General features: G+C 33.8%; 1 protein-coding gene across 1 annotated transcript in view; it reads right to left on the reverse strand.

The window, feature by feature from the left end:
* Window positions 1–10,979: 10,979 nt before the first annotated feature.
* nAChRalpha1 (nicotinic acetylcholine receptor alpha1) overlaps window positions 10,980–15,366 on the reverse strand; it is a 319,225-nt gene continuing 314,838 nt past the window's right edge. The window contains exons 7-9 of the mRNA XM_073082300.1: window positions 13,098–13,682; window positions 11,997–12,272; window positions 10,980–11,926 (exon numbers count right to left, since the gene is read on the reverse strand). Coding sequence (XP_072938401.1) covers window positions 11,714–11,926; window positions 11,997–12,272; window positions 13,098–13,682 — 1,074 coding nt within the window. The 3' untranslated portion in view covers window positions 10,980–11,713. The remainder of the gene's footprint in view (window positions 11,927–11,996; window positions 12,273–13,097; window positions 13,683–15,366) is intronic.

Consider the following 15,366-nt stretch of genomic DNA (forward strand, 5'->3'; position numbering starts at 1 on the left):
ATTAATGATATGCTTGTTATTACTATTTGCATTTTCCCGTTACAATAAATGTATCGCTAAGTTAAGAATAAATTTAAAGATATTTGTTACTTTTCAGATTTGATTGTTACATACGAGTATAAAATTATTTATCTAATTTATTTGGGTAAATATGGAACAAACAATTTACGTAGAAATTGTTACTTTATATAATTTTATACCAAAATTGATTCTTTGAAAACCAATCTGTGGGTGAAGTTTATTAGTATAAGATATCAGGAACTGTTATAAAATAAAATACTTAAACTTCTTAAACTTAAAACCCTCCACTCGACGAAGCTTCGCGTAAAAGCTGCATACGGCACCGACATTGTTGCTTAAAGATACCTACGTCTCACCCTGATTTAATACCACACCCACTCGAGTTAAGTAAAAGATATATTATAGCATTAGCAGACTAGCTACTTTAGCATCGGCGATTAACGATTGGCGATTGTGAGCTGAAACACGATTTGGAGACTTGCTGCATTCGGTCGCTGTATCGAAAACTGCATTATACGTAGCGTTTTTTGCGTTCATGTTCTGCATCTAACATTTATTGCCCTTTATTAATAATCAATCTGTCCAATCTTTGCGCACCAAAGATCAAAATTTGACAAATGCTAGCAGGCAGCAATCGTAAAATTTTGATACATGATAAGCAAATCATCGTTTACATTGATAACTACATGTTTACGGTCGTAAAAGAAGCTACAATTGGCGCTTAAATGTATTTGGGCGTAGCGTTTGATCTGTCCTTCAAACTTTCGAAAAGCAGCTAAATTGTTGACATGATCAAAGTAGCATGTCTGCAAGGACCCTTAGAAAACATAAAAGCGTCTCGATCGCATATAGTAAAACTTGCAATGTATTTTATTTGAGACATTTTCGTCGCGTTGGCCAATCTTATTAACAGAGCCAGGCCATTGACGACAAATTGACTCAAAAACTAGTAAAACTGAAGAATAAAATTGGTAAAATATTTTAAATTTTTATTAGCAAAACCATCTTAAAAATACTTGTTGTAATTTCATTAAAGATTGCCATTAGTTTGCAACAAAGTTGAAGTTGGCCACAAAAATAAAGCCGTTAAATGCATATATCTCGATGGCAAATAGTATAAGTTGCAATCTATTTTCTTTAAGATACCTATGTTCCGTTTCACCGATCTTATTAGCTTGGCTTAAAACATTGTTGAATCTTGGATTACATTGTTGTTGATTTTGTAACAACAATTCTATACTCGATGCATAAATTTTGGCTATTTCGACTGTCCCTTAGGTACAAACGTACTTTAGCGAGAACTCACAAGACGTTGTTGTCACTCTCTGTTTAACTTTATGTTGTGTTTGTGTTTCTATGTAATTCTGAAAACTGAATTTGAATATTGTAATCGTAAAAAAATCGGTAAGATACCTAAGATTTTATATCTTTTGAAATGAAAAGTCACATAGAAATGATTGCTTTTGTGTTCGGTAAATGGTTGAAGTAAGTAATTTCTTAGTGATAAGAATTTAATATCGGATTTGTGGGTTCGATGCCTATTTTTTGCAAACTTTACTTTTTTACACTTAGTGTCAAAGAGGTCTGGTGTCTGAGGTATGCGGGTCATCGTCATCATGACTTTTATTATTGAATAAGTAGCAACTGCAGCCGATAGTAATTTATAATCAGTACTGGATAGTATTAAGGTACTATCTGAGTTCGGCAACAGGTGCGATACCCCTAAGGACTAAACTGAAACGCCTTGAATATTTTTTCGACTTTTTGGCATTCTTAAATTTATATTATTCTTAAAGTATTTATACTCGTATAAGGATTGGTCTAATGACGTTGTCTATAGGATATAAATAAAATTATATTAAATAAAACAATCAGTTTATTATTAACGCATAACATTTAATATTTATAGTTCATATTTATAATACATTTCAATTAGCTGTAAGAAGTCATGAGTGTATTCATAATAGTATGTGGTAGTGCTTGATTTAAATTAACATTAACATTACAAAATGGGACTTAACTTAAATCTTACTCTATTTTATTTTATTATTTATATTTCCCGCGTCCCTTAAACTTAACATTGCCATTCTAATGTTAAATTATGTATATAGCTTAACTAGTTATAATACACGTCATAGAATTCCATAATTTTTTGAGCTATATGACTTAACCTATGAGTTATTACAGCATAGTGCGTAAACCTTATTATTAAATGTGGCATTATTATTATTACAAACGATTCGAATGAACATTTCTTATCTGCTATACTAATTCTAGTCTCTATTGAATTATCCTTACAAAGGCTATTATTGTGTTAGGTAATTACATCTTATAAGTACATTTAAAATAAATTTAGGAATTCTCGTGTACTATCTATAACAATTATTTGTATCATTAGTGTGGTGTTCGTTTGCATATGTCTTTTTCACTGGTTCGTCTTTCTTTGTAAAAGTTGTAGACATGATTTCAAAATATTTTTGACACTAAAAACGAATGTGATTCATAAAAGTTTTTATATGGAACAATAAAATATAGCAATTAACCGATTTACGAAATGAGGCCACGTTGTGTGTTTTAGGTATTGTATGGGAGTGCTTGCCAGGGAATATTATGCGCGTTTCCGTGTATTGGAGGGCACTTTGAGATATTTAAATTGTAAAGGACGACATTTTATGTATGTTTTCCATGATTTTGCTGTTAGAAAATGCTATAGAGGTCATTTACATCAAGCTTGCCGAAGATGTCTACCAAGTCGATATAAAATCTGTATAAACACCGGATCGTTTGATGCCCGAGTTTACAGTCGAAAGTAGACGGTTGACGCCTTCCATCGACTTTATTCCATCAGTATGATTAGTGATTGGTCATGCTTATTATCATGAAATAAACACTTATATTTTGGTTGTCTTCAGGCCTTTCAGAGCGATTTTAGGTATCGTGTACTTAAAACGGCTTTGCAAGTGTGTGTGTATCACAGAAACAAGTCTGTGGTGTGTGTATGTCATAAAACTGTCATCATTTTATAATCTAGTAGTAAAATATCATAAATACAAACGCCGTAATATTTACTAGTGTGAGCTTTAATGACAGTCATAAATAAATATTATGTGTGTTCAACAAACTTTACGACACGGCAAATGATAATGATCTTATAAAACAATTATATTCACTCATACTCACTTACGATTTTATGACGTAAATTAAATTATAATAACGGCCCATAAGCCGGTTATTGTAGATCTTATTGTATTACAGAGACCGTGGAACAGACTCCCAGACAAGACTACTCAACTGATGAAAATGATCCTAAGGTGGGTAATACACGAGAGACAGTGTGATGAACTGTCATTCGCTAAAATGAAAGCTGCTATAAACGAATTCGCATCTTTACGTGTAGGGAGCCTAAAGGACCTTTCCTATCATACAGGTTTGACCTGCGTGCTATTCTGATCCGCATGCATGCCACTTTTATTTTATATACGTGGTCTCGTACACGTTAGGAAAAGTGGCTTGCAAGTAAGCACGCGGGATGCAGAAAGACTGCAGTGAGTTCAATCACGCATGCGGGTGACATATGGACATAAAAACTGCGTGACAAAAAAATGGTTCTTACACTAAAATTTGCCAACTATATTTTCTGCATGAAATAAAAACAATTTTATCTATTCGATTTAATCTTTTAGTACTCATACTAATTTAGTGATAATGCTCTAAATATCTAGAAAGCCTTAGTCCGATAATTGACGACCGATTGTGTTAAATGGATAAAAGGTACATTATTACAGTTATTTCGAGTATTTTTTAACTTATTGTCCATTTTGAAATTCATATTAAACTACTACGAATCTAGTTATATGATAGGATAGCTATAATTATGGATAATATTGCAATATTTTAATAATTATCGTTAAGGGAGGGTTCGTCATATGTGAAAATATCCAAAAAATGGATGATTTCGATATTTCTCAAGATATGACTTAAGTTAAAATTTAACAATTGACATTCACAGTCTAAATATAAGTGAGAGAAATGATTTCAGTCCGTATGCTAAATGATTAGTTGATGTTAAATGAGAAAGATAAGGTAGCAAACGCCAGATGTATTTTTAACGCTGAGAACTAATTTAGGACGCCATGTAAAAATCGGATGAACCAGAAGTAGGTTAGTTATACGAGTATATCAAAGTTGAGTCATGTACCGCTGTCGAGTTCCTTAATTATTTATGTGTCCTTCTATTTATTTAACGTATTTTTTATTTCAAAAAATCCTCTACATCCGAACAAATTAAGAATAAATTAAACTTAATTAATTATTAATTAAATTAAATAATATAAATATGTCTACAATTTCCACAAAGAAATCCGCCGTTACTTCCGACTAGAAAGGTGAAATAAAATTTATAAACAACAAAAAAATTACATGACTAGTACATAAAGGACATTAATTACATTAATATTAACAATTAAGATCAAACTTCAAACCTTACATTCACCTTACACTATACATTGCACTTTCACCTTAACACAAATGGTAATTACCATTTTGACAATTATAAAAATTTCATACAATCCACAATTTCCACGGCAGTGAAGTAACAAGCCGACATATTCCACATTAAGTTAAGAGGTCACACCAGGCCATATAAAGCACCCTTAAGGTCGTTTGTCCACCGCACCGTCACCGAGCCGATACCGAGATCGTGATTATTTCGAGCCGATTTTAATATGTGGTGACGGCGATAATTTGTCCACTGCGACCAATATCAGCGGTTTATTTTGTTCCAGCTGTCGCGCGTGTGACGGCAGCGTATGGACAAGTTAAAAATCGTCAAGATCTCGGTGCCGATCCAGCGGTCACACCGATCTACTCGAAATATCGGCGGCCGGGATGGCGGTGCTCGGGTGACGGACGTGCAGTGGACAAACGGCTATAGTAAATGTATGCACGCTACTTCGGCGCCGTCATTAATTATCGGTATCGGCTCGGTGATGGTGGCGATGGACAAACTCGTAAAGGAGACTAAACCCAATAATTGATTATTACCATACGCGTTGACATCCAGAGAACTAAGTTGATTTGTCTCGTAAGGCGTTCAAACTTACTCCTCAGAAAAGCAACGCATGCGATCTTTAAGCAAGACATCCCACATCTTATGAGCATAAATTACAGGTTAGTAATAATTGTTATAACCCCTTAAATTCATGTGGACTACACTCCCATTTGTCAATTCCCTAACATAAAAACTATATAGTCGAGCCCTGATTAGAGGGATCTACTACATTAGAAATGCATTACAAACTAAACACACATAGGACATTCACAATATTAACTCCATCTTGATAAAAAATCTATGCCTTTTTACATCAAATTGGAGACATAAAAAACTTAGATATAAACACTAATAAAATAAGGCACACAGAAAGTCCAGAATAAAAGTACGATACAAAACCTAAAGACATTGTTTTGATAAGAACACCATAAAATAACATCACAATATACAGAGCGACACAGAGCTCACTTTTAGACGAAAGACAGTGTCGTTAACATTCATAATGTAGTATATAATATGTAGTATATGACGCTTAAATAAGATATATATTGTGCTAACATAAATATTTTATGAGATACTGTAGTTGACTAATATTGTTATCGTATTGGTTGATAAATTAATCCTATTTACAGTAACACGGCAAATTATATATTAAGTAGGTTTATAATATTGAAATCAACTAAAGATGTGAAAATTATATTGAAGAAACATACAGGACTGTTTGAGAAAAAAATCGTATTAGGGCTCTGTCTACTCGACTAAAAGTCATTGGGCAGAATGATAAAACCGTCAAAATTGAGTTATTAATAATGTCCCAATCATAAATTATTGAGGAAATTTAGGGCTGGATATAACAGATTCACAATTATTTAACTTATGTCTATAATCATTAATAATTAACAATTGCTTTTCGTTTCATTACATTATCATAATTTTGTCTTCAATTTATTCCATTATAGCAAGACTAATACTTCCATCATAAAACACTGGTTGACTTATAAACCATTGTAATATTCAATAGAAAAAGAAATGTTTTCCATTATAATTTCCATAGAATCCGTTAGTGAATACTGACTGATTCTTAAACGTTCTATACAAATCAATAGAGCGTTATTTTTCTAGTAAATAAAGTTCAATAAATTTATTGCATCACGATACAAAATCGACCAGATAGTTTATCATTCACGCTCCACTAACATTACAGACCATTGGACACAACGAAATAAATGATTTTAAAGTTTGTAAATAAAAATACAATAATTTCCCTACAAAGCACTAACACTATTCGGAAATCAAAAGCTATCCTAAAGACCGAAAATTTATAACTGTATTTACATCTAATCGTGTTGGAAGCTCAACGCAAATTTCGTGTGGTTTCTACTATTATTACATTTTCCCTTACCACCTATTATAATATGAATAAACTCGAAGGAGAAAATGTACACAAAAGTTCCAAAAACACCATCAACAATAAATAAGCTATTACGCGAGGAACAATCGAAATAAATCAAAGTCACAAAGGAATAAAAGCGCAAATATTTTATAGTAGAGGTACGAGTATATGAAAACGATAAATAATACGAAAAAGTTTCAAAGAAAACAATGGCGAACACAATGGGAAAACAATAATATCTTACGTCACTTTTGGAAGACGTTTGATTAAACATGCAAATACTCCTAACTTACATTATGCATATCATACGTATAAAGAGTATTATTATATTAGAAGATAGACTGATACGACAATATCTACAAATAAGATGATGATAATAAATGATAGTGATCGTGCAATAAAACATTTTTCAAAGAGTGTGATAGAAGAAACTGCTATACGAAATTCTAGACTTCGATGAACCTAATTATAAAGCGTTACGGATTATCTGTCGATTTCTTTCGAAAGAAAAGCTTAAATTTACAAGTAATAAATACATCTTAAAAAATTGATGTTACAAAATTTAGACACAAATTAAATCGAGCGAAGTATCGCAAAAGTTATTGCTGAATGATATTTCTCGTCGGATAAAGCAAATATTAACTTCTACGACGTATATTCACTACGATACTAATTTAGCACTAAAGGTACTGTGAAAGGAACGTAGAAAAATAAATTGTCAATTTAATTATTATTTAAATTTCTATGTTGATCTGCTATATGTACACGTCAACATTTCGGTTAAGTTGATTCCTTAAAATTACTGACAGCCATGTGATAGCTGACTATGAGTTCGCAACCCCATCACTTGATGTAGACAAAAATGCTGTTTTAAAAAAATAAATAACATCTTAAACAACAAAAAAGATCTTAAAAAGAATATGAAACAAAAATAAAAAGCAATCATTTGTAAACTTACAAAATATCAATAAAAAAAACTTAAAAAGTAAGTAAGTACGTACGTAAGATACAAAATGAATATTAATCAAAACATTTACAGAAAATAAAATACTTACTTTAAAAATAAAAACAAATTATACCTTTAATACTATTTATATGAAACAGAAAAACCAGTATCAACAAATTTATCTATCACCTAAGTTTCGGGCTGACCCATTCGTCGACTAACTCTAAAAACATTGAGAAGCTAATTATACCACTTATGATTAATACACGTTACATACCCATTATTACTTACTTATTGACGATATTATATATAATTATCTAGCTTGTCAAATTATTGTTAATTAATTTTTTACCTATCTACCACCAAATACGACAACACTACTTCGCTTACCCGTTTATCACCCGAATCATACAGACAGACACACGTCCGTAAATAACGATTACATACAAACATTTGAACCTAAACACATATCAGATATAGAACAAACTTAACAGGGAACAAAGAATGTTAAATCTACAAAGATGTCTTTAAGACAATAATAACGATAACAATGTACAACCAAAGTTTCGGATCACAGAAAGAAAAGTTTAGGTAGACTAAGTTAATGAGATACTATAAGATACTTGCCTTATCGCCAGCTATAAAAAAGTGAAAAGAAAAACACTAACAATAATATATTTTTATTTCCCCATGGCAGCCGGAACATAGGAAATTCTAGTCTGAAGCTATGAGTTATTTTAAATGTAGATACGACAATTGAGGAGATAACAATATTAGTATTTTTTATCATCTATAGATATAAAATCACCAAGGTCAAATAACAAATTATGAAAAAGAGATGAAAATCGTATTAACCATTTTTACGTACATAACTTTTCATATGCATCAATATAACAGACCTCTTGTGAAGCGTATATAATCGTTGGCAATAAAACAAGTATCCGTCTAGACATCAGCGAAAACGATTCGACAGCAGAACGATGAGAAGAAATCGAAGAGAATAGTATTCAAACTTCCATTCATACACCACATAGGGTTATTAATCGTTGTATTTGCTCAGCTCATCCAGTTTCAACGTCTAATACGAATCCGTAACCTAATAAATAAAATACACACATTCTTCTACGACTTGCTTGATCACGATCAAGTAAAAGGTTGTAACTATAAGTTTTTGTCGCTTCTTTTCTAGTCTGAAACCATCTGTGGTAGCAGTATTTGGTAATGTTATAAATTAATATTTTTTATTAGTTTGGCAAATAATGAAATAGCCATGTAGTCTGATTTTAATGCCTAAGCTGTATTGCGTTTCATACGATCGCAAATTATTATTATTAAAGTAATAAGGCCTTAGTACTTGTAAAGTTTTTGTTGGAATCCACGATCTATCTTTAATAGCAACTAATTTAAAAGAGAGCGATCGTCAAATGCTAATTTGCTCTGAAAGCAACTTAGGCTTAAAAGTCATAGCAATCGCGTTTTCATTCGTAGTCGCACAAGTCGGTAAAGTTGATAAATACGCATCGTTCTTTTCGAATACACTCTGAAACATTTCATTCATTCGGCAGTTATTGCAACATGATTTCAATATCGAAATACGTCCAATTCATGAATACGCCTGGCTTCGAAATCCATGCTTTTCGACACAAATATTTACATGTTCATATCATCTCAATCGCGCAACATTCAGTACTTATTTGAACCGTCGTAACATTCACTAAACAATTATCCTATGGTGTTTTAGAAAATCTAACTAAGTATCATTATTATTAATTATTTTATTTGCAGTCATATAAAAATAACAACAGACCGTTTATTTTCTAGCAATTACCTACAATAAAACGTCGGATGATCTCGGAACAGTGTAGTAAGCCTGTGGACTTAACTAATCGTTATTATTATTGATAGTCGTATTAATACTAAATTGGTGTGTATTTCGGTGCGTGCAATAGCACATTCCTACTTCTCAATTAACCGACGTGACAGTGTACCTTATTCGAAAATTATTTTAGTATCAGTAATGTGAACAATTCCATCCAAAAATTCCATCGAAGATTTATATGGCTAATTATGGCCCGGAGGCGTGACACCGAGCGTCGACATCGCTCAAGTAGCGCGAAGTACGTGGAAGAGAACACGTGATCAGGGACCAATAAGAGGCCAGCCATCTATCAGTCGCGGGCTCACATTCGTCACTGCTTGCGCGGCGCACGTTCACGCGCCATTCCCGTAATTTTCTACTTGCACTTAGTACGCTCAGAGCTGTTTACTAGCAATGGATGTGACTTCCGATGAATGACAGAGCTAATAATTTATTCCCAACCTTTAGCGAGCCTCCACTGCTCACGTAAGCAGTGACCGTATTCCACAAACTACCGAGTTACGTACCCTCTAATCTAAACTAGCTCAGTGTACGCATTTCGACACGAACAGCTATACACATTCAATAACACTTATATAAATATTAAGACAAATCACACGAAACAGTTTGAATTATTTTACTATAACCATCCCTGTTTTCCTCTCTGCTCGCTGTGGAATTTCTTTAAAATATGAATAACCTCTGAATTAACTAGGTAATTATCTAATAAACATTATCATGAGTTACTTTGACATATCAAATACGCGGCTCGAAATTTTTTTTTATTACGACAAACTCTACATTACCCTACAAAATGGGTCGAGGTTAAGATGTAACGTACATGTTACAAATAATTAAACATACCAACTACTAAATAAATTCGAAGAATGGGTTATGGATAGGAATAATGAGTAAAATGAAACACCTAATACCGAATCTAATCTAGATACAAATAAAAGTTAAGATATCTAAATTTCTTTAAAGACTAAGTTCACAATCCTCAACAATGATTTTATTATCTAAGACGTGTAGTTGTAAAGTGCCGATAAGTGAGTAAAAGACTTTACAATCAGTGAAAATCGTGAGAATACAAATCAGGAGAAGAACCTTGTGTACTAAATTTACCCTGTACTCTAGGATTATTAGTGAAAATACGGTTAATATTAGTTTACGGAAAACACTTCGTGCCATCCTGATCGTGATAGACCCGAAGGTTCGACATGCTCAGTCATTGCTTTGAGGGAAAGCATCCTTTGGTAATAAACGTCTCAGAATTAATATTCAAGCGAAAACCGAAATAAGTAGACAATAGCACTTACAAATTAAAGTCAGTTACAATAATTGGCGTACAGTCCGGAACTATTTTTGACATGGTTGGCAATATTTGGCACTCCGTTTAAAAATTTAATTAAACAAGTTATCAAACTATCTAAGAATATCGAATTTTATAAAAATGTACAATTGGCAGTCAATTGTTATATGAATATCATCTATAGTTAAACAATATCACCGTCTCGACACGACGTGAATATTAACGCTATAATATTGGCAATACGATAATTTTTTTTCATTCAATTTACGTCTCCTAAATGTTTATACCTAAATTATCTACAGTTCCTTATTATTTTATTATATCTACCGTGAAATTAGCATTCGTCAATTTATCGATATTGTCCTTATGGTTTTTACGCGAGTACGTAGTTTATAAAATTCTAAATGTATATAATAATTTGAATGATTTCAGTTTAATAAATCACCAATAATACATAACTACTTGTCCAACATTCCTCAAGGACGTTCTCAAAACTATTATAATTATAATCGACACTATTCGATATTTAATTGAATAGTATCTTATTACAATACCTAAAGTGACGAAATTGAGCTCGATTTATTCGAAGTAAATCCTATACAACTAAACGATACAAATTGTTACTCATTGTTAACATTTCGTAAACTTAACATAATCTATCGCAAAAATGAACACCCTAAATATAACTGTACAATGTTTGTGCGTTCATATTAAATAATTCCTGAAACAAAACCAACCTGACAAACATACAATACATATAAAACAATCATACGTTCGCTTAATAGGTATAATACGTTTACAGCGTTTCTAATATAAAAATAGTTATGGCGGATCCGGCGACAACACAAAACGGTCAGGTCTTGAGGTTGCTCCGTTCTCGTTTTGACTATCGACGGACACAGTCTCACGTTCGAGTTTTTAATATAAAAAGACGGCTTTGGACACGCTTGCGGCGTGCGAACGTCCCGCAGCGCACCGGGCGCTTGGCACCACACTGAGCACAAAACACGTAAAACACGTCCTCGCCTAGTAGTTCCCATCTGGGAGCTTTACATGGATCATCCATGCCACCACATGACGATCAGCTCCCAGAACGTCTTCGGCGGCGAGTGGCCGAAGACGTAAGACGAATTTCAGAGACCCGGGTCGCCTTCAGATCCCATTTTGAGCAGCTCCAACTTCTTCTTGGCGATTTTCGAGTACAGGATATCGATCGGCTTAGAGTTATCGTAGAAGGTCGGCGCCCTGAAAATAATCATGGCCGTGCCGACGACGCATGCTATCGTGAACAGGAACAGAAAGATTCTATCCAGAACCATAGCTACGTACTTCCAGTCGTCCTCCACCTGAAATATATATTTAATTTAATAGAAATAGAGTCATTAGTAGTTGCTCTAAAATTTTGGGTATACTTACACTCTCAAATTTATCTTTATTTTTGACATGCTGCGCTATAAACCTGGATCCCTCTATTGTCTTTTCCATTTCTCGTACGTAAGGTTTTTCAAGAGATGGACTACCGTCATCGAGGTCTAAGCGGCAAGGAGATCCAGGAGGTGGAGAGAATAGCTCATCGTCACCTCCCGGCGGCGGTGGAGGTGACGGAGGCATGCCTGGTAGTTCGTACTCCTCACAACCCCATTCTTTGAATTTGCCGTCCATATCGTCTCCACCAAACACATCAGTAAGAACCTAAAATATTTCAAATATTAATAAAAGTACAAAAAGGAAACTTTACCAATCAGAACAATGTACTAGTTAATAATTTAATGAACACAAAGTGTTCAGAAGAAAGGTAAAAACATTTAAATGCAAAATAAAGGTGGGTTAAGTCAATAATGAGCGCCCTGGAGGAGCCTGAAATACCCAGAGATTAAAATGTCAGTTGGCGTTCCGCGGGATCGGTGTATCGACGTGGCTTAAGCCGGAGCACAATTAGGCTGGAGTGGAGGTCTCGGTTTCGGGCTGCGTCTGCCGGCTCGTATATCGCGATCCGTCCGCAGCCACCAGGGGAACATAAATAACGGGGGCCGCGCGCGCTCGTTAAGCCTGCCGGCGTTGAGTAATAAAGGAAAATCGAAATGGAATGAAATTGGGCTGGAAGCGATATTTTCGCGATACACGCAGAGTACAATGAATTTAGAATACTGTTGAAAGGAGCATTTCCCAGAAGAGTCCCATGGTTGAGGACAATTAAAATGCTTATTGTTGAGAGCGGCTTCAACTCGACTGTAATAGCGTTTTGTTTGTATTGAATCCGGTACGGTGGAATGTTTTTAAAGAAGGAATTTGGATAAGAAAAGGCATCGTGTTGTTTTTATCGTTTTAAAAGGGATTCTCGACGCACAACTCCGACGTGAGGGGTTTTTATTTTACAAATTTAATTAAACGCAACGGGATGAAGTTCTTTGGTGAGATAAGATAAGGATAGAGTAAAGGTAAATGGAATTCTTTTACGGTGAGGTTTCCTAAAGTCATGATTATTTTACATTCTCATAAAAATTCAATAATTCTTACCTCGGTGGGTTTATCGTTATCGTCATCATCGTCTTTTTCCGGTCTCTGTATACATAATACTTTAGGTAATATTTCTATAAAGACTTTGCGTACCCATGGGGCCATATGATGAGTTACTGGCGACCTAAAATTTACATTTAGCACCACGATAGTGACAACTACAGATAGGGTAACTAGCATCATTGTGAATAACAAATATTTTCCTAGCAAGGGAACAGTTAATGAAGTTGGTGGGATAATTTCTGCTAGCAGTAAGAAGAACACGGTCAGCGAGAGAAGGATAGAAATACACAGCGAGATCTTTTCTCCAGAGTCTGAAGGGAGGTAGAAAACAAGGACTGAGAGGAAAGAGATGCCGACGCAAGGTATAATGAGGTTGACCGTGTAGAAAAGAGTTTTCCTCCTTAGAGTGAGGTTGAAAATAATATCAGGATAGGGTTCTTCACAGCACGAGTAGAACTTTTCGTTTCGCGTCGCCGGTACGCGCATGATGTCCCATTCAACTGAGATGTAGTATTCGGACAAGTCGATACCCATTGCTATAAGCTCGGAGTCTGGCGTTTGCTTCAAGTGCCTCAAGTCCACCTGTGGGCAAAAATAATAGTGAGACGAAAATCGGTAATATTTGGAATAAAGAACTATATACTAACGCAGGTCCAAACAATAAAAAATAACAACTTGACTTGTTGCCTTTATTATCCTCCCTACATGGTAGTAGATGGAAACATGAAATTCTTTTTGAATTAAATGTATACATGACGTGCTTCACAATTTCATTAATTTCTGCATTTTTTAATCGGAGTGTAAAATATTAAACAAAGTTTTTCTAACTATTATATAGAATTAAAAAAAAAAAGTGCAAAAGGAGCTTCCCTTTAAAATCGACTTAAATATTGACGACCGTTTTAGGATTCCAAATGTTCTTTAATAACAATGACGATTCGAGTGACCCGCCAGCCTTAACACTTAACTTAAAAATAACAATAATAATATATCTAGACACAGCATACATAGTACAAACACATCATTGATATAGGAAGACAAAATATATTAACAGACAGGGAAATATTTACTTTGTATGCCATGCAACGCTTCTTCTTCCCTATCAAACAATCTAAGGTGCGAACGAGATGTGAAATAGGAACAATCCCTTGTGAACCTTGAGATAAGCGCTATAAGGCGTAGACGTGGGCTTAGCCTTATTTATGTGAAACTTGGAGAGCACAGATTTATTGGCTTCCTTACTTCGATGGATGGTTTCTTCAACAGAGGCCTATTTCTGTAAACTCCATTCCAAAGTTTTTATCACATCCCCTTTCTCATCGAATATAACTCATCCCACCGCATTATTTATTGAGATACGATAAATATTTCTTGTTGGAAACAGTATTATATAAAATAACTCTTGTTCCAAACTTCATCTGCATGCTGATACACTGATGTGGGTGTAATTGATCAACTGTGTCTTTCGTTTGTATGTACTATGTAAAATACCAACAAATTACAGCTAATATATGTTTTTTGGAACTCCGTTTTTCGATTACATCATTATTTGTATACTTCATTATATGAGTATATTACCTATGTCTCATCACGATTCACGACATTTACTGATATAAACAAGACGAATCTGACCTCCTCTATACATTCACTTTTAACGTTTTTTTATTATATGTTTTCGCTTATGTTATTATAACGAAATGAAATATAAATCAGTGTTAAAATCTCTTATAAATATAAAAACTTTCATGAAAATATTTTTGGCAGTTTGTATTCGAACAGAGTAACAGCAAGTGTGTAGTACGAAAAACACGATAACATTTCGTTGGAAAAACTTAAAAGGGTACAAAACAAATGTAAATACAAGTACAATGTTATACGATTGAACGTTTTCGTCGAGATATTTTACATTTTGTTTCGACTGTAATATTCGTCTTCGTCTAAGCATTTTTCTGGGTCAGCCATTCGTAAAAGTCCAGGATGCCATGAATATTGCAATGCACGTAAACAAATATAACACAAATATTTGTTTTTCTTTTGTTCTTACAACGAAGACCTCGCATGCATCGTGTAGTGTAAGAAGTTTATATTCTTTTAGAAGACAAGATAGCAACGTGAATGTTTTTCGAATTTTTCCAATAAATAAATATATCTATTTTGATGTATTTCGTACTTAATATTAATTTAAGTTTATTGCCTATTTAATACGTGGTTATTTAATAATTACTTAATATTTAATTACAACGTACGAAGTCAGGTTTTATTGATC

This window comes from Epargyreus clarus, unplaced genomic scaffold (assembly GCF_041222505.1).
Source record: "Epargyreus clarus isolate Ecla_fem2 unplaced genomic scaffold, WU_Ecla_fem_2.2 ptg000017l, whole genome shotgun sequence".
Lineage (NCBI taxonomy): Eukaryota > Metazoa > Arthropoda > Insecta > Lepidoptera > Hesperiidae > Epargyreus > Epargyreus clarus.